This window comes from Cucurbita pepo, chromosome 9, assembly GCF_057944985.1.
Source record: "Cucurbita pepo subsp. pepo isolate OVF chromosome 9, ASM5794498v1, whole genome shotgun sequence".
NCBI classification, from domain to species: domain Eukaryota; kingdom Viridiplantae; phylum Streptophyta; class Magnoliopsida; order Cucurbitales; family Cucurbitaceae; genus Cucurbita; species Cucurbita pepo.
In genome coordinates, this window is record NC_141806.1 from 1,563,658 (window position 1) to 1,582,001 (window position 18,344).

Sequence of the window (18,344 nt, forward strand, 5' to 3'; positions counted from 1 at the left end):
GGATTAAAAGACACAAGAATGGTTAATTGGCCAAAGGAAGAGATTGTCAATGCCCTAAAGGAATGATAAGGATTCACGCCTTTGAAAAAGAAATAGCAGTTACTCCCAAGGAAATGACTTAAGACCCTAAGAGCCCACCAATTAGCCTTGTTCAAGAAGGATCAAGAGAAGTCTCTATGATGCAACCTTGAAGGAACAAGGTTGATTATGGCAATAGTTTTTGGGTACAAGAAAGGAAATAGCTCCAAGATATAAGGAAGAACATAAAGATGACCAAGAAAGACTTGTAATCTCAACAAAGGATGTTGAAAGACTTTCAAGAAGATCAAATACGAGAATAAGTACATGGCCTTAAGGTAGGACAAAAGGCTACAAAGGCAAATTGGAAAACTATGTCGGAGATGGACTTACCCTTGCTAGGGGACCCTCAAGGTACTTGGAAGGACATAACTAAGACCAAGAACTCCCCCAAGCCATGGTAAGAAAAGTGAACTTTCAAGGATGAAAGATTTCAAGAGGGGGAGAATTTGTAAGAAACCTACTAAGATGAAGATATCTTCAGGTAAGTTTAGGGTGTCCAAGAAAGGATTAAGGGATTCAAAAAAAAGATTAAAAGACACAAGAATGGTTAATTAGACCAAGGAAGAGATTGTCAATGCCCTAAAGGAATGATAAGGATTCCAGCCTTTGAAAAAGAAATAGCCGTTACTCCCAAGGAAATGACTTAAGACCCTAAGACCCTAAGAGAAGTCTTTAAGATATACCTCGAAGGAACAAGGTTGATTATGGCAAAACTTATTGGGTACATGGAAGGAAATATGCTCCAAGATATAAGGAAGATCATAAAAATGACCAAGAAAGACTTGTAATCTCAACAAAGGATGTGGAAAGAGTTTCAAGAAGAACAAATACGAGAATAAGTACATGGCTTTAAGTTAGGACAAAAGGCCACGAGGGCAAATTGGAAAAACATGTCGGAGAAGGTCATACCCTTGCAAGGAGACCCTCAAGGTACTTGGAAGGACATAACTAAGACCAAGAACTCCCCAAGCCGTGGTAAAAAAGTGAACTTTCAAGTACAAAAGTATTTAAGAGCGGAAAATTTGTAAGAGACCAAGTAAGATGAAGAGATCTTCGAGTAAGTTTAGGGCGTCCAAGAAAAGATTAAGGGATCAAAAAAAAAAAAGATTAAAAGACACAAGAATGGTTAGTTGGCCAAAGGAGGAGATTGTCTATGCCTTAAAGGAACGATAAGGATTCAAGCCTTTGGAAAAGGTTTGAAAAAGAAATAGCATTTACTCCCAAGGAAAGGACTTAAGACCCTAAGTGCCCACTAATTAGCCTTATTCAAGAAGGAACAAGAGGGGTCTCTAAGATGCAACCTTTAAGGGATCTAAATAATAGATTAAAAGACACAAGGATGGTTAATTGGTCAAAAGAAGAGATTGTCAATGCCCTAAAGGAATGATAAGGATTCATGCCTTTAAAAAAGGTTTGAAAAAGAAATAGCATTTACTCCCAAGGAAAGGACTTAAGACCCTAAGAGCCCACCAATTAGACTTGTTTGAGAAGGAACAAAAGAAGTCCCTACGATGCAACCTTGAAGGGACAAGGTTGATTATGGCAAAACTTGTTGGGTACAAGGAAGTAAATATGCTCCAAGATATATGGAAGAACATGAAAATGACCAAGAAAGACTTGTAATCTCAACAAATGATGTTGAAAGACTTTCAAGAAAAACAAATACGAAAATAAGTACATGGCCTTAAAGTAGGACAAAAAGGCTACAAGGGCAAATTGGAAAACCATGTCGAAGAAGGACAAACCCCTACAAGAGGACCCTCAAGGTACTTGGAAGGACATAACTAAGACCAAGAGCTCCCTCAAGCCATGGTAAGAAAAGTGAACTTTCGAGGCCGAAAGTTTTTAAGTTGGAACAAATTTGTTAAAGACCAAATAAGATTAAGATACTCGGGTAAGTTTAAGGTGCCAAAGTAAGGATTAATGGATCCAAAAAAAGGATTAACAGACCCAAGGATGTTAATGGGCCAAAGGAAAAGATTTTCAATGCCCTAGCAAGGGATTATAAGGATTTCAAGCCTTTGAAAAATATTTGAAAACGAAATAGTATTTAGGCCAAGGAAAGAAGGAAGTAGGACTTAAGACCCTAAGAGCCCACCAATAAGCCTTGTACAAGTCTCTAAGATGCAACCTTGAAGGAACAAGGTTGATCATGGCAAAACTTGTTGGGTACACGGAAGGAAATATGCTCCAAGATATAAGGAACAATATGAAGATGACTAAGAAAGACTTGTAATCTCAACAAAGGATGTTGAAAAGACAATCAAGAAGAACAAATACCAGAATAAATACATGGCCGTAAGTTAGGACAAAAGGCCACAAGGGCAAATTGGAAAAACATGTCAGGGAAGGACCCAGCCCCAAGAGGACCCTCAAGGTACTTGAAGGGACATAACTAACACCAAGAACTCCACTAAGGCATGGTAAGAAAAGTAAACTTTCAAGGACAAAAAGTTTTTAAGAAGAAGAGAATATGTAAGAGACCAAGTAAGATGAAGAGATCTTCGAGTAAGTTTAGGGTGTCCAAGAAAGGATTAAGGGATCCAAAAAAAAATTAAAAACCCGAAGGATGGTTAATTGGCCAAAGGAAGAGATTTTCAATGCCCTAAAGGAATCGTAAGGATTCAAGCCTTTGAAAAAAGTTTGAAAAAGAAATAGCATTTACTCCAATGAAGAGTCTTAAGACCCTAAGAGCCCACCAATAAGCCTGGTTCAAGAAGGAACAAGAGAAGTCTCTAATACGTAACCTTGAAGGAACAAGGTTGATTATGGCAAAACTGTTGGGTACATGAAAGGAAATATGCTCTAAGATATAAGGAACAACATAAAGATGACCAAGAAAGACTTATAATCTCAACAAATGATGTTAAAAAGATAGTCAAGAAGAACAAATTCCTGAATAAGTACATGGCCTTAAGGTAGGACAAAAGGCCACAACGGCAAATTTGAAAAACATGTCGGAGAAGGACAAAACCCTGCAAAGGAACCTCAATGTACCTAGAAGGACATAACTAAGACCAAGAACTCCCCCTACGCATTGTAAGAAAATTTAATTTTCGAGAACGAACGTTTTTAAGAGTGGAAGAACTTGTAAGTGACCAAGTAAGATTAAGATACTCGGGTAAGTTTAAGGTGCCCAAGAAGGGATTAATGTATCTGAAAAAAGGATTAAGAGACCCAAGGAAGGTTAATGGACCAAAGGAAGTGATTTTCAAACCCTAGCAAGGGATTATAAGGATTTCAAGCCTTTGAAAAAGGTTTGAAAAAGAAATAGTATTTAGTCCAAGGAAGGAAGGAAGGAAGGAAGGCCTAAAGACCCTAAGAACCCACCAATAAGCCTTGTACAATAAGGAACAAGAGAAGACTCTAAGATACAACCTTGAAGGAACAAGGTTGATTATGTCAAAACTTGTTGGGTACAACGAAGGAAATATGCCCCCAAGATATAAAGAAAAACACAAGGATGACCAATAAAAATCTTGTAATCTCAATAAAGGATGTTAAGAAGACAGTCAAGAAGAACAAATACCATAATAAGTACATGGCCTTAAGACAGGACAAAAGGCCACAGAGGCAAATTAGAAAAACATGTCGGAGAAGGACAACCCATGCAAGGATCCTCAAGGAACTTTGAAGGACATAACTAAGACTAAGAACTCCCTCAAGGCATGGTAAGAAAAGTGAACTTTCAAGGCCGAAAGTTTTTAAGAGGTGGAGAATTTGTAAGAGCCCAAGTAAGATTAAGATACTCGGGTAAGTTTAAGATGTCCAAGATAGGTTTAAAGGATAAAATAAAAAAAAAAAGAATAAGAGACCCCATGAAGGTTAATGGGCATAAGGAAGATATTTTAAATGCCCTAGCAAGGAACTATAAGGATTCAAGCCTTTGAAAAAGAAATAGTATTTCTCCAAGGAGAGGAGGAAAGAAGGACTTAAGACCCTATGTACCCACTAATAAACCTTGTAAAAGATGGAACAAGAGAAATCTTTAAGATACAACCTTGAAAGAACAAGGTTGATTATGTCAAAACTTGTTGGGTACAAAGAAGGAAATATGCTCCAAGATATAAGGAAAAACATAAAGATGATCAAGAAATACTTTTTGTTGATGAAAAGACGGTCAAGACGAGCAAATACCAAAATAAGTACATTGTCTTAGATAGGACAAAAGGCCACAAGGGCAAATTGGAAAAACATGTCGGAGAAGAACATACCCTTGCAAGGAGACCCTCAAGGTACTTGGAAGGACATAACTAAGACCAAGAACTCCCCCAAGCCATGGTAAGGAAAGTGAACTTTCAAGGATGAAAGTTTTTAAGAGGGGGAGAATTTGCAAAAGACCAAGTAAGATGAAGAGATCTTCGAGTACGTTTAGGGTGTCCAAGAACGGATTAAGGGATCCAAAAAAAGGATTAAAAGACTCAAGAATGGTTAATTGGCCAAAGGAAGGGATTGTCAATGCCCTAAAGGAATGATAAGGATTCAAGCCTTTGAAAAAGAAATAGCATCTACTCCCAAGGAAAGGACTTAAGACCCTAAGAGCCCACCAATTAGCCTTATTCAAGAAGGAACAAGAGAAGTCTGATTATGGCAAAAGTTGTTGGGTACAAGAAAGGAAATATGCTCCAACATATAAGGAAGAAACAAATATGACAAAAAAAGACTTGTAATCTCAACAGAGGTTAAGAAGACAATCAAGAAGAACAAATACTAGAATAAGTACATGGGCTTAAAAGCAGGACAAAAGGCCACAAGGGAAAATTAGAAAAACATGTCGGAGAATGACAAACTCATGCAAGGATCCTCAAGGAACTTGGAAGGACATAACTAAGACCAAGTACTCCCTCAAAACATGGTAAAAAAAAGTGAACTTTCGATGATTAAAGTTTTTAAGAGGGAGAATTTGTAAGAGCCCAAGTACGATTAAGATACTCGGGTAAGTTTAAGGTGCCCAAAAATGGTTTAAGGAATCGAAAAAAAAAAGGATTAAGATACCCAAGGAAAGTTAATGGGCCAAAGAAAGAGATTTTCAATGCCCTAGCAAGAAATTATAAGGATTCAAGCCTTTGAGAAGGGTTTGAAAAAAAAATAGTATTTACTCCAATGAAAGATGCAAAGGACTTAGGACCCTAACAACCCACCAATATACCTTGTACAAAAAGAAACCAGAGAAGTCTCTAAGATACAACCTTGAAGAAAAAATGTTGATTATGTCAAAAATCTTGTTGAGTACAAGGAAGGAAATATGCTCCAAGATATAAAGAAAAAACACAAGGATGACAAAGAAAGACGTGTAATCTCAACAAAGGATGTTAAGAAGATAGTCAAGAAGAACAAACGCCAGAATAAGTACATGGCCTTAAGGCAGGACAAAAGGTCACAAGGGCAAATTAGAAAAACATGTCGGAAAAGGACAAACCCATGCAAGGATCCTCAAGGAACTATGAAGAAGGACATAATTAAGACCAAGTACTCTCCCCAAGGCGTAGTAAGAAAAGTGAACTTTCAAAGACGAAAGTTTTTAAGAGGGGGGAATCTTTTGGATCTTTTGAGTTTGTTGGTTATGTATGTAAGGAAAGAAGGAAGATAAGTTTGGATACGAGAATTGTGGGTTAAAATATGAGATTGGAGTCCTAATTTTTTGATAATAGACAATCTTTTGAAGTTTCTAAGTTTAATGGTTATGTATGAAAGGATGGAAGAAAGTTAAATTTGGATACAAATTTTGGTTTAAAGTAGGTAGGGAAAGAAGAAAGATAAGTTTATAAGTTATAACGGTTTAGGAGTTTTTTCGAAGAATTAAATGAGATGATATCCTTGTATAAAAAGGAAAACGATCAACTTAGTGTGGTAAATAGACAATTGAAAATTGAAAAATTGTTTGGATCAAGAAATAATATGTTATATTCCATAGGGAGTATGAATGAAATTGAATCAAGGACAAATGAAAAACAAAGAGTTGTCGGAACCCGGGTACAAAGAATCGCTAAAAGTGGTTTGTGAAATTTTATAGGAAGGAAGCACTAGAATAAAAGACTTTGCTTAATTGGTTCTAAAGAAAGGTTAAATTGTATTTGGTTTACAAGTTAGATAACGGATTACCTTTTGGATTTTTTGAGTTTGATGGTCATGTATTGAAGAAAGGAAAGAAAATAAGTTTAGAGATGAGAACGGTGGGTTAAAGTATGAGATTGGGCTCCCAAGTTTTTGATAATGGACAAATCTTTTGAAATTTTTTAGTTGAATGGTTATGTACGAAAGGAGGGAAGAGAGATGACTTAGGATACAAGAACTTTGTTTTGAAGTATGAGATTGAACTTTAATTTTTGATTGATGATTTCTTTCGTTCTTTGGATCGACAATAATGCTTGAGGTATTATTGTCTATTAAGATTTAATTTGGAGCAAGTGGATAAAGTATTATGGTGAGGAAGCATGATACTTTCTTATAATGGTCGATGAGTTTCCAAGAAGAATTAAATGAGATAATATTCTTACTTAAAAAGAAAAAAGATTCTTTTAGTGTTGTAAATGGAGGAATATATGTTAGTTAGATAATGAACAATCTTTTGGATTTTTTGAGTTTGATGGTTATGTATGTAAGGAAGGAAGAAAGGAAGATAAATTCGGATACACGAGAATTGTGGGTCAAATTATGAGATTCGACTCCCTAGTTGTTGATAACGGACAATCTTTTGAATTCTTTTAGGTTAATAGTTAGATATGAAAGGAGACATTTAGCTATTTAATGATTTAAGTTGTTTTATTTACTTGGCCAAATGTATTTAAACTCATAAAATTTATTTTGATAAAATGTATTTTATGTTTTTGTTTTAAACGCGAAAAATTTTACCGTTTTTTATCTTTTTAAGTTTTTATATAGTCGTGACTCGTGAAATTTAGTTGTGATATAGTAATATCAAAGTAAAAGTTCTTTATGGTCCCACTCGAGAGATGCTCCGCCACAATCAAGAATGAACACCTCAAAGACTTCAAGATTAAGATGCCTTTGGATTTTGTGTTTGATTAACTATAGGGTTATTGTACAATCCGATGTAAGATGATGACCTTGAGACCCCTAAGGACAAGTAGTAACCCTAAGAGTTCACAGAAAGATGAAAGAACTAAGACTATAGACCCTTAGAAAGAGGATTATCTCAACAGAAAGTCGTCTTTACAAAGCCAAAAGTAGTTTCAAAGATTAAGGAACCTTCTAACACCAAGGAAAGGACTTAAGACCGTGAGAACCCACCAATAAGCCTAGTACAAGAGAAGCCTCTAAGATACAACCTTGAAGGAACCAAAATGATTATATCAAAGTTTGTTAAGTACAAAGAAGGAAATATGCTCCAAGATATAAGGAAATACAAGGATGACCTAGAAAGACTTGTAATCTCAACAACAGATATAGAAGACAGTTAAGAAGAACAAATGTTGGAATAAGTACATGGCCTCAAGGCATAAGCTTAGGACAAAAGGCCACAACGGAAAATTGGAAGGACATGCCGGAGAACGAAAAAGTCATGCAAGGACCCTCAAGGAACTTGGAAGGACATAGCTAAGACTATATACTCCCCCAAGCCATGGTAAGAAAGGTGAACTTTCAGGGACGAAAGTTCTTAAGAATGGGAGAATTTGTAAGATCCCAAGATTAATATAGTTCGTTAAGTTTAAGGTGCCCAAAAAAGGTTTAATGGATACAAAGAAAGAGATTTTAAATTAAGAGACGCAAGGAAAGTTAATAAGGGGCCAAGAGATGATATTCTTTTACTTAAAGAGGAAAAAAATCCAGTTAGTGTGGTAAATAGAGGACTATGTTCGAATAGACAATTGGAAAGCGAAGAATTGTTGGAATCAAGTAACAAAATGCCATATGACATAAGAAGTATGAAAGAATTTGAATCAAGGACAAATGGAGTCGAGGAATAAGATATCTAAAAATGGGGGTTGTGAAATTTTAGAGGAAGGACTCCTTAGAATCAAAGAATATGCTTATATTATGAGATTGGACTTCAACTTTTGATAGATGATTTCTTGCCATTCTTTGGATCGAAAATAATGTTTGAGGTAGTATTATCTATTAAGGTTTAATTTGGGACAAATGAATGAAGTATTGTGATGATGTAATTGGGTACTGCCGGGAGAACGGTATATAGGTTTCCTTGAAGAATTAAATGACGTAATCTTTACTTAAAAGAGGAAAAAGATCCGATTAGTGTTGTAAATGGAGGACTATATATTTGAATAGACAATTGAAAAGAATAAATTATTGGAATCTAAGTTCTAAGATGTCATATGTCATCAGAAGTATGAAAGGATTTGAATGAAGGACAATTGGAAAACGAAGAATGGTTGGAATCAAGAATTAAGGGATTGCAAAAAGAGGTCTATGAAATTTGAGAGGAAGGAAGGTCAATTAGTACTAAAGAAAAGTTAAATTGTATTTGGTCTATGAACCATCGTATAATTTTTTTTTATTGCTAAGGAATTATTGTTTTGAGGAGTGGAGGTGAATTTTTGCTATTTAGGCTCTAGATGGTAAAATATTTACAATTTGGGTGGGAGTGTTTGGATATTGGGACAAAGGTACGTAATGGAGCCAAAACGGATATCTTTTGGTATATGATTGGTGTAAGCTTAGACTTTGACAATCTCCCATTCCTTAAAAAAAAAAATGAGCAAAATTAGCGTTCCACTTTCCCTGTTGAATTAAAAACATGAACTTTTGAGGACAATCTCCCTTTTCTTTGGCACAAGCATCATGAAGATGCGGATATACTCGTATAGTAAGTAGGCAGCAACCCATCGAAGGCTGTAATGAGTATTCATTAAATACGATAAAGATAGCAACTTTTGGGGAAGCTACACAATTTAATGATCGTTAAAACAGAGCGTTTTTAGCCACCTGTGTTCGCGTGTGTGCGTCTCTAAAATTGGTCGCACGCAGTCAGGTGGAGATGCGGGTCATCAACCACATAATAACCAAACTCAACGCCACGTCGCCGGTGGATAAGACAACGGCGTCGCACAGAATCAAATCCCTCCCACTGCAAAAGTGGACTGTCACAGCCCATTCCAATTCAAACTCTCCCCACTAAACCAAATTTCGTATTCAAATTTCAATTTCTCGAGTGGGAAAAGGTAAAAAGAAATACCCATTTCATCTTTTTCGTGATAGGACGGGTTGAACAGTAATTGGGCATCGATTTTCGTTTCTTCAATCTCTAATACAGTTTGGGTTTTGAGTATCAAAGTAGATGAAGCAGCGGCGATTTGAGAACTAACAGTTGTGGATCTTCCCATTCGCGGTCTTCCATGGCTGGGTATCCCTTTTGTCTTCATAATTTTCTGATTGTTCTGATGTTCTGTTTAACTTTGCTAATCTTCCATTCCAAACCCCATTATCATTATTCATTTGATTGTCTGATTAGAGTTAGTTTCTAAGTTGGGGTTAACTTGGTTAGTCATCCAGGAGCGTTTTATAGGAAGCTTTGTTCATGGGGTTGTTCTTCAGAATCATAAACGTTTGAGGAGGCCTAGAAGGTAGAGAAGGTGAAGAGATACAAAGATGAAAAGGATTGATTTTCTGTAGCTAGTTTTCCTTGACTCAGCCCTCTTTAAGCTCATTTAGTTAAGTGCCTCTTTCTTATCTGATCAGTATGAACAAAGGGGAGACATTGGATCAACGAGGTGCTCAAAATGTGGTTCAATCAAAAGAACAAAGCCTCTCAACTTTAATTGGAAACCAGGTTATAAATGTATTAGTTAATAGATTATAGGAGGTGTGTTAGATCCCACGTTGGTTGGAGAGGGGAACGAAATGTTCCTTAGAAGGGTGTGGAAACTACTCCCTAGCAGGTGCGTTTTAAAATCAATATTTGCTAGCGGTGGGCGTTGGCTGTTACAAAGGGTATTAGAGCCAGGTTCCGGGCGGTGTGTCGGCGAGGACGCTAGCCCCCAAGTGGGGGGTAGATTGTGAGATCCCACATCGGTTGGAGAGGGGAACGAAACATTCTTTATAAGGGTGTGGAAACCTCTCCCTAACAGACACGTTTTAAAACTGTGAGGCTGACAACGATACGTAACGAGCCAAAGTGGACAATATTTGCTGGTGGTGAGCTTAGACTGTTACAAATGGTATCAAAGCCAGGTTTTGGACGGTGTGTCGGCGAGGACGCTGGCCCCCAAGGGGGGTGGATTGTGAGATCACTCATCGGTTGGAGAGGGGAACGAAACATTCTTTATAAGGGTGTGGAAACCTCTCCCTAACAAACGCGTTTTAAAACCGGGAGGCTGACAATGGTTACGTAATGGGGCAAAACGGACAATATCTGCGAGCGGTGGGCTTGGGCTTGGGCTGTTATAATATGGGAATTCAAGATCAGTCCTAATTAAATTGTTTTTGTTGCGTGTAGAAATTGTATGAAATGAACTGTATTGGTTTTATTTTTGAAAAATCCAATAGTTTATAGTAGCTTTTTAAGTACACATGTAAGTAGTTGAAATTTGATCAAGATTTCGTAGATATTTCAATGAAGCATAACTTGTTTGCATTATATATAAGAACTCAACCCAGCCCATGTCGTTGCCTTCTTGGTGTTGTGTTTGCTTTCTGCAGACCATCATGGCTGGTAGATAGCAATAGAATTGCAACAAAAATTAGGAGTGCATCTGGAACCAGCCATCCTCGAAGTGTCGAATGGAAAAGCAACCCGAGCAGAAGTTGTCCAAATTGCCAACATACAATTGATAACAGTGATGTATAGCTTCAACTGTTTATTTGATAGAAAGTGTTCAGATCTATCAGTTATTATAATGTTCTGATATAGTTATTATTCTTCATCTGGTTATCTCCCGACCACCCGTCGAATCCTTATTATTACGTGATCCAACAAGCTATTTCCATGATGACAGACGACCCTGTTAAGTATCATTGTAATCGACGCAACGGCTAACGGATTTAGGCTAGCTGATTGAATGTAAAAGTTTAGAAGATGATCTATACCTAACCATGTTGTACATTAGCATATAGTTGAGATGGAATGTTCAACTGCTAAGTGGAAAGGTTGATGGTGGTGCTGACTGCTGATATAGAAAGCTATTTGACTTGTTCTTGATGGAAACCTCTTATGTAAAAGATTGTTGAGTTTAGACATTCATAGTTTTCCTTTTCAGAGCCGATGCTCGATGTTATCCATCATGTATAGAGATATCCTGGAAAGATCATAACTCACTCTTACTTCTTTTGTAACAGCCCAAGCCCACCGCTACTAGATATTATTTGTTTTAGTTCGTTTCGTATCACCGTCAGCCTCACGATTTTAAAATGCGTCTATTATGGAGAGGGTCTAGCCCTACTCAGATCAGTGTCTCGCACTGTTCGGTGACTGCTCTTATCGGAGTAGGCTAGACCCTCTTCATAGTAGACGCATTTTAAAACTGTGAGGTTGATGGTAACAGACCAAAGCAGACAATATCTGCTAGGGGTGGGTTTGGGTTGTTACAAATGGTATTAGAGCCAGACGCTAGACCCTCAAGGGGATGGATTGTGAAATCACACATTGGTTGGAGAGGGGAATGAAGCACTTCTCGTAAGGGTGTGGAAACCTCTCTCTAATAGACGCGTTTTAAGACCGTGAGGCTAATAGCCAAAGCGGACAATAGCTGCCATTACACTTCTTTACCTCAATAACTATTGAATGTGCAAGTTTTACATTTCTCAAAAACTGATGTAGCTGTCTCTTCTTTGGGGTGATTGGTTGCATTGATGTCTGATACTTAGAGCAGTTGAAATCTCTTTGTTTCCAGGTTGCTCAAGAGTGGCCTGGATTACCTAGAGGAGTAAAATTTGATCCTTCTGATCAAGAAATTGTATGGCATCTGCAAGCCAAAGTTGGCATTGGTGGTTCAAGGCTGCATCCCTTTATTGATGAGTTCATACCAACTGTTCTTGAGGATGATGGCATATGCTATACCCATCCTCAAAAATTACCAGGTCAGTCACTGGACCAACGCTGACCCGGTTTTGGTCTATTGTTCGATATAACTACATTTGGTTACAAACGTTTTGTCGTTTAAAACATTGTAGGTGTTAAGCAAGATGGCAGTGTATCTCACTTCTTTCACAGAGCAATCAAGGCATACAATACTGGAACTCGAAAGCGTCGGAAGATAACCGGCGATGATTTTGGTGATGTTCGCTGGCACAAGACCGGAAGGACAAAACCAGTGGTTATCGACGGGGTTCAGAAAGGGTGCAAGAAGATTATGGTTCTATACATGAGCTTTGCCAAAGGAGGTAGAGCTGAGAAAACCAATTGGGTTATGCACCAATATCACTTGGGGACTGGGGAAGATGAAAGGGATGGGGAATATGTCATTTCCAAAATATTTTACCAGCAACAAAACGTCAAGCATGGTGAAGTTACTGAACAGGAAATTCCTCAAATCGTCGATGCCGTAAAAGTCGATCCCCGTACTCCAAAGTCCGCAACTCCCGAGCCTCCTCGCGTTGAATGTAGATGCGTGAATGTTGATCAAGAACAGGATTCCGTTGTCATCTCCACAAGTGCCCTTGTTGAGGTATGAAAAACGATGTCTTACACTACATTACCGACCTCGAAAATCATGCTTGTACTATGCATATGAATCGGATCGATTTATTTGCTCATGGCTTCTGCAAGTTTTGAATCTGAAATGCTGATTAAAATTACTTTTCTCCATTCTTTTATATTGTTATGCTTCATTTGTTCTCTAATGTTCTTAAGAGTCTGCTTATTATTAGGTTCCATCTGAATCTGATAAGTCAGACAAACACGATACGATCAAGCTAGACGGTTGCTCTGTTGAAGTGATCAACGATAACGAAAATAACATCGACGAAGAACCAAAATGGTGGGAAGGAGAGTCACAGAACATACTGAACTCCCAACAACTTGTGGAAGCATTGTCTCTATGTGATGATCTCCTTCAGAGCCAGTCGCCCCCTAGAGACGGGAACGCCAACAATGGCGCTTCACGGAGCAAATCTTTATTTTCTGAATATTCAAAATTAGGACCAGAGGATCTAAAGAAGGATTTAGAAGAGTGCCAAAATCTTGTCCTAGATCCAGGAAACATCGAACTCGACACACCTCCCGAGTTCCGACTTAGCCAGCTTGTATGTCTATATTTTAATTCTACAACTAGTTCATCGATCGATCTATCGAAACATATCGTTTACTCGAACGAAGTTCTCTAAAGTTTGTTTTTTTGTGCTTCCAACAGGATTTTGGATCACAAGAGAGCTTCTTGGCTTGGGGTGGCAAGGCGGAGTAGCAATGGCGCGCCTGCAATATTGTATTTTTTGTTTTCTCGACTACAAGCTTCGACAGGGCAAAAGAGCCCCAGCTTTGTAAACATAACTCTCGTTCTAAACTCGTTTAAATTTCGAAAACTCCTTTAAACGCTTCATGCTGGGACATTGAAAAGGACAAGACATCATTAAAAAAGGGAAACTGTCTCTGATATTGGGATGTCATTTTCAGAGCCAACGATGGAGTGTAATCTTATTACCAAGTGTTACAACATGACATGATAAGATGAAGACATTGAGTGTGTCCAAGTAAAGAAAAACAAAGTGAACGAGGGTCGATCCGAAGTTTAGAGGTTTAAGAGGTCGAGATGTACGTGGAACTTGTCGTGTCTTAGGAGCGGAGATCACATGAGCTGGCTAAGAAAATGGCTTTAGAGAACTGATGTTTTTGTAGCTGTAGAATGAAAGGAATGGCTGTCTCCCAAGTGCGTGTTAGCATGTCGACAGGCGAATAGGATGGGTGCGTTTGTGTCCAGCATTTGCATTCAACTCCATGGTCCCTCTCTCCTTTCTCATCCTCTCTTGAGCTTTCTTCTTTTGTTCTATAATGGATCGTTTCCTACGTGATTTGACAATGGTGGTGGGATTGTTTTTTTTAGGTTCAATTACATCTCTATACCTTTCGTCACATGTGTTCTTTGAATATGATCGAGAGAGGTTATCGTTGATGATTCGTTGATTCTATGGAAAGTTCTCGAAGAAAGAGACCATTTTAATTACGAGGTTAAGTTTATTGTCGATGCAGTCCAAGCTTCTCGTCAAATATGATAAAGCAAAGAGTTTTCTTAGTCTAACTAGCCAAGGAAAACTCCACAGGCGTGGGAGAGCAATTATACGACACTTGTTTTAACCTAACGAACAAGTCATTCGTGAGAAATTTGGACTTCGCTAACAACGTTGGTGTATAATTGAGCATCGAGTCATGTTTGAGAGATTGAAAGAAAGCAATGTTATAAGCTAAAAGTGATTAGGCATCAACGACTTTGATAGCATATATCCATATGTAGTACATTTTGGGGCATTTTAGCCCCGGCTGGTGTAGACATGATTTTGGTGACCGGTTATACACCCCGTATTGACAGGACATGAAAGAGTAAGGACCTATCTAAGATGAAAGCATGTAAAATGGGTTTGGAGCAGGCATGCGGTTATGGACAACACTTCCTAGACAAGCATGACCCGGACATCCGACATGCGACTATAGGCAACACACATTGGATCAGCATGACTGTGACACTGGGCGCGTGAGACCTCTAACTAACTCTGATGATACTGATTGCGCTTTTCACACCAAGAATAACACTCTTAGCGAGCTTTTTGCTGGCCAACCACTACATAAGTCGCTACAATCGAGCTTTCTTTAAGAAAGATTTTGGACCAATGACATAAGCAGCTACCGTCTAGCTTCTCCTTTGTTTCTGTTACTAAAAAAAAGTGATTGTTAGAGTTTAACACGAGAGACGGGAATTGTATCGTTTATTTAGTCAACTAATCTATATTGAAAGCTATAATATTTGTACTATTATTTACATTAGAAAATATAAAAAATTGAAAGAGGTTTCAAATAAAAAGAATAAATACAAAAGGGATAAGTTTATATTATATAGAAAGATAATAATAATAAAAATAAAAATAGATTGAATGTGCAAAATAAAAGGAAAAAATTAAGTGTATATGATTGATGAAAAGATGGATGATGTGGAATGGTGGGGCCACCATTTGATGAAGAATCACACGGCTATGGTGGGCCTACAGATTGGGAAGCGCACGTGGACTTGATAAGGCTGCCGTTTTGACCAACTACGTTCTGTCGTTTTCCCTGTCAGAGCTGGCTACTTTCCTCTGTGCCCGACACTACAATAACATTTCTTTTCACTTTCCTTAACCCTCTTGCTTCCACCCACGTGTCACTTACATTCTTTAAGATTCCACGTATTATTATGCTAATTTTTCCTTACAATATCAAGAATATCATGGTTTCTATTTTACCCTTTAAATTTTTTAAAAAATAATTATTTTCATCTTTTATCTCTATTTTATAATTTATTTGAAAAAAATATATATATAATGACTAAGCTAAAATAAATTTGAATAACAAAAATACTGCCACGTGTACGAGCAAGTAGGTACTTCCAATTATTAGCATGTAATTAAATGAGTTTATTAAGAATATTAAATTCAGCGACAAAATCTAATTTTCTTAAAAAATGAAAACTTTTGTTTGTCCACGTGTCAAAGCCGTATGGAATTATATTATTTAAAATATTATAAAACATGGTAGCTTTATTAATTAATGGTATAAATACTTTATTATAAAAAAAATAATTATAGAAAGTAATTACATTTTTTTTTTTTAAATGTTATTGAATAAAACAAGAAAAGGATAATGTTTGGAACATTGAATTGCATGATTAAAGAGAGATTTGTGGCGGACATGTTCCAAACTTTTTAAGAATAATTTTGTTAGAAATTATATTATGTGACGGGTTGAATGAATATTGGTAGTTGGATATTTTAGCATTATTGTTCTTAAGAGTTATTAATACCAACTTTGACTAAGTTAAGGATGTTTACATGTTGATAAATGAACGCTCAACGACCTCTCGTAATCAAAATCATGCTTTTTTTTATAGAACTCTGTGTATAAGAGTATATGTTCTTGGATCTACGATCTCAAATGATCTAATTCATACCAAAATCGAATGGAACTTTGATCGATCAAAGGAAAAAAATTTAAAAAGAATTAGAAAAGAAAGAGATCGATGCAAGAATATAGAGTGAGTGATTCGAATCTCTAATCTCTTTGTCAAAAGTACATGTTAATTACGGCTGAGTTATACTTATTTTAGTCTTTTCTCTCAGCTTTATATCAATAATCATCGTCGACAACTATTTCCACTGATAAAGTAGCATACTTTCGATCTATTTAATAAGTAAACTTCTATTATTAGAAGAAAATGATGTTTGTATATAAGTCTCTAGTATATGCTAAAAAAATGCTTAAACAAATGTAACAACTCAAACCTATCACTAGAAGATATTGTCTGTTTTAGCATGTTACGTAAATAATGTGAAATCTCATAATCCACCCTTTTAGGGTCCAGCATCCTCGCTGCACGCCACTCGGTGACAGACTCTAATATCACTGTAACAGTCCAAGCCTACTGCTAGCAGATATTGTTCCTTTTAGCTCGTTACGTAACAAATGTGGGATCTCACAATCCACCCTCCATTAGAACCCAGTGAGGACTCTCCTTAGCGCCCATCATCCTCGCTGACACGCTGTCCGGTGATAGGCTTTGATATCACTGTAACAACCCAAGTCTCGCTAACAGATATTGTCAGTTTTAGCTCGTTACGTAACCGATATGGGATCTCACAATTCACCTCCCATTAAGACCCAACAAGAACTCCCCTTAGGGCCCATCATCCTCATTGGCACACCGCCCAGTGACAGGCTCTGATATCACTGTAACAACCCAAGTCTCGCTAACAGATATTGTCTGTTGTAGCCCGTTACGTACCCGACGTGGGATCTCACAATCCACCCCTTTAGAACCCAGCGTCCTCCCCGGCACACCGTCAGGTGACAGGCTCTAGTGATTATAACAACTCAAACCTACCGCTAACAGATATTGTCCACTTTAGCTTGTCACGTATCATCCTGAGCCTCACGATTTCTAAAACACGTTTGCTAGAAAAAGATTTCTACACGCTTATAAGATAGGCTCCGTTCTCCTCTCCAACCTCATAAGATCTCGTACAAATGAGTAAACCTAAGTTAGTATAATCTAAAAATGGATAAAGAAGAATGCAAGATGTGAGTTAACTAAGTATATGGTAAGTAATGGCAAACCCCATTATTGTTTACCCCTCAAGAGTATCAACAAATTCATAACTAGGAAAGAGTAAAAACAAATTCCAAAAAGAAACAAAAAGAGTACTGAAAAGAACACAGCACATGGGGGCTTTCTCGATAATCCAAACCCACACTCATTCATTCATTCAATGTTCATACCAAAACCCTTGTGTTCTTCAATCAAAACTCCCCCCAGTTCTTCAAATTTCATGCATGAAAAGGAATTAACAAAGAAAAATTAGTAGAAATAACAATAATTGATGCCAAGATTTACACTTTTTTTCCATCATCTACCCATTACAAAATTTGTTGATCTCCCCATAAGAAAAAAAAATGAAGCTTTGATATATACAAAACAACGACACCGTTTAGAGTGTAAGAGTCAGTCGTGCCAACAAAGAAGCATGACAACGCAACGCCTTATAATGTAAAGCCGTGCTCTTTGCTGTCTTATGACATCGCCAAGGCCTCTGCTTGATACCCTCCTTTTGGATCCTCCAATGCTCGCGCTATTCATCTTCATCCTTTGACTCGAGTATCAGTTGTTCTTCGTGTTCTTCGTGTTCTTGTTCTTGTTCTTGTTCTTCGTGTTCTTGAGGATTTGAGAAGGGAAAGAGAAATGGAAGCTTTCTTATATAGACATAAGAATGGGGTGGCTTTTCTATTTTTATTTTTTATTTTTGATTTTTGAAAATGATTAATTATTATTATTGAAAGAGGCAAAGCGTGGAGCGTGAAAGAGTCTCATGTGTCCCCCATACCCACGAGACCAAGCCTCTCACTTTGGACCCACATTTACCCATCATATAATATATATATATATATATATATATATATATATAATGTTATTTATTATTGTTATTATGTGACAATGGAATCATATTATATAATTTATTGCATGTATGAATGTGGTCCAAACTTATATGATCTGATCCCAATAGTTTTTTTTTTTTTTTTTGGTTTAATTCTAGTGAAAAGACCATTTTACCCTCGTGAAAAGATTACTTTTTTTTAAATTATAAATATGAGGTAATCTTTTAATAATAAAATA

General features: G+C 37.1%; 2 protein-coding genes across 4 annotated transcripts; one reads left to right on the top strand and one right to left on the bottom strand.

The window, feature by feature from the left end:
- The first annotated feature begins 3,069 nt into the window (after positions 1-3,069).
- Positions 3,070-14,153, top strand: SOG1 (NAC (No Apical Meristem) domain transcriptional regulator superfamily protein). 3 transcript variants are annotated; one of them, XM_087127103.1, is made up of 7 exons: positions 3,076-9,221; positions 9,314-9,403; positions 10,699-10,840; positions 11,889-12,075; positions 12,169-12,662; positions 12,865-13,239; positions 13,347-14,153. In XM_087127103.1, the coding sequence occupies exons 2-7, from the start codon at positions 9,396-9,398 to the stop codon at positions 13,395-13,397; spliced, it is 1,257 nt and encodes a 418-aa protein (XP_086983229.1). In that variant the 5' UTR covers positions 3,076-9,221; positions 9,314-9,395; the 3' UTR covers positions 13,398-14,153. The 3 variants fall into 3 exon arrangements, with proteins under 3 accessions (XP_023542828.1, XP_086983228.1, XP_086983229.1); XM_087127102.1 differs by having other exon boundaries at positions 3,071-9,403; positions 10,657-10,840; XM_023687060.2 differs by having other exon boundaries at positions 3,070-10,840.
- Positions 14,154-17,411: 3,258 nt separating this feature from the next.
- Positions 17,412-17,911, bottom strand: RTFL17 (ROTUNDIFOLIA like 17). The gene has a single exon (XM_023686590.2). It carries the CDS (start codon positions 17,814-17,816, stop codon positions 17,676-17,678), a length of 141 nt encoding a protein of 46 aa, XP_023542358.1. The 5' UTR covers positions 17,817-17,911; the 3' UTR covers positions 17,412-17,675.
- Between the last annotated feature and the right edge of the window lie 433 nt (positions 17,912-18,344).

Excerpts from the sequence above, each read along its gene's own strand:
- SOG1 (XM_023687060.2), top strand. The coding sequence starts at position 10,613 with ATGAAGCATAACTTGTTTGCATTATATATAAGAACTCAACCCAGCCCA. Across the intron at positions 12,076-12,168 it reads CCATCCTCAAAAATTACCAG|GTGTTAAGCAAGATGGCAGT; the intron begins GTCAGTCACTGG and ends AAAACATTGTAG. Across the intron at positions 13,240-13,346 it reads AGTTCCGACTTAGCCAGCTT|GATTTTGGATCACAAGAGAG; the intron begins GTATGTCTATAT and ends TGCTTCCAACAG.
- RTFL17 (XM_023686590.2), bottom strand. The coding sequence starts at position 17,816 with ATGAAGATGAATAGCGCGAGCATTGGAGGATCCAAAAGGAGGGTATCA.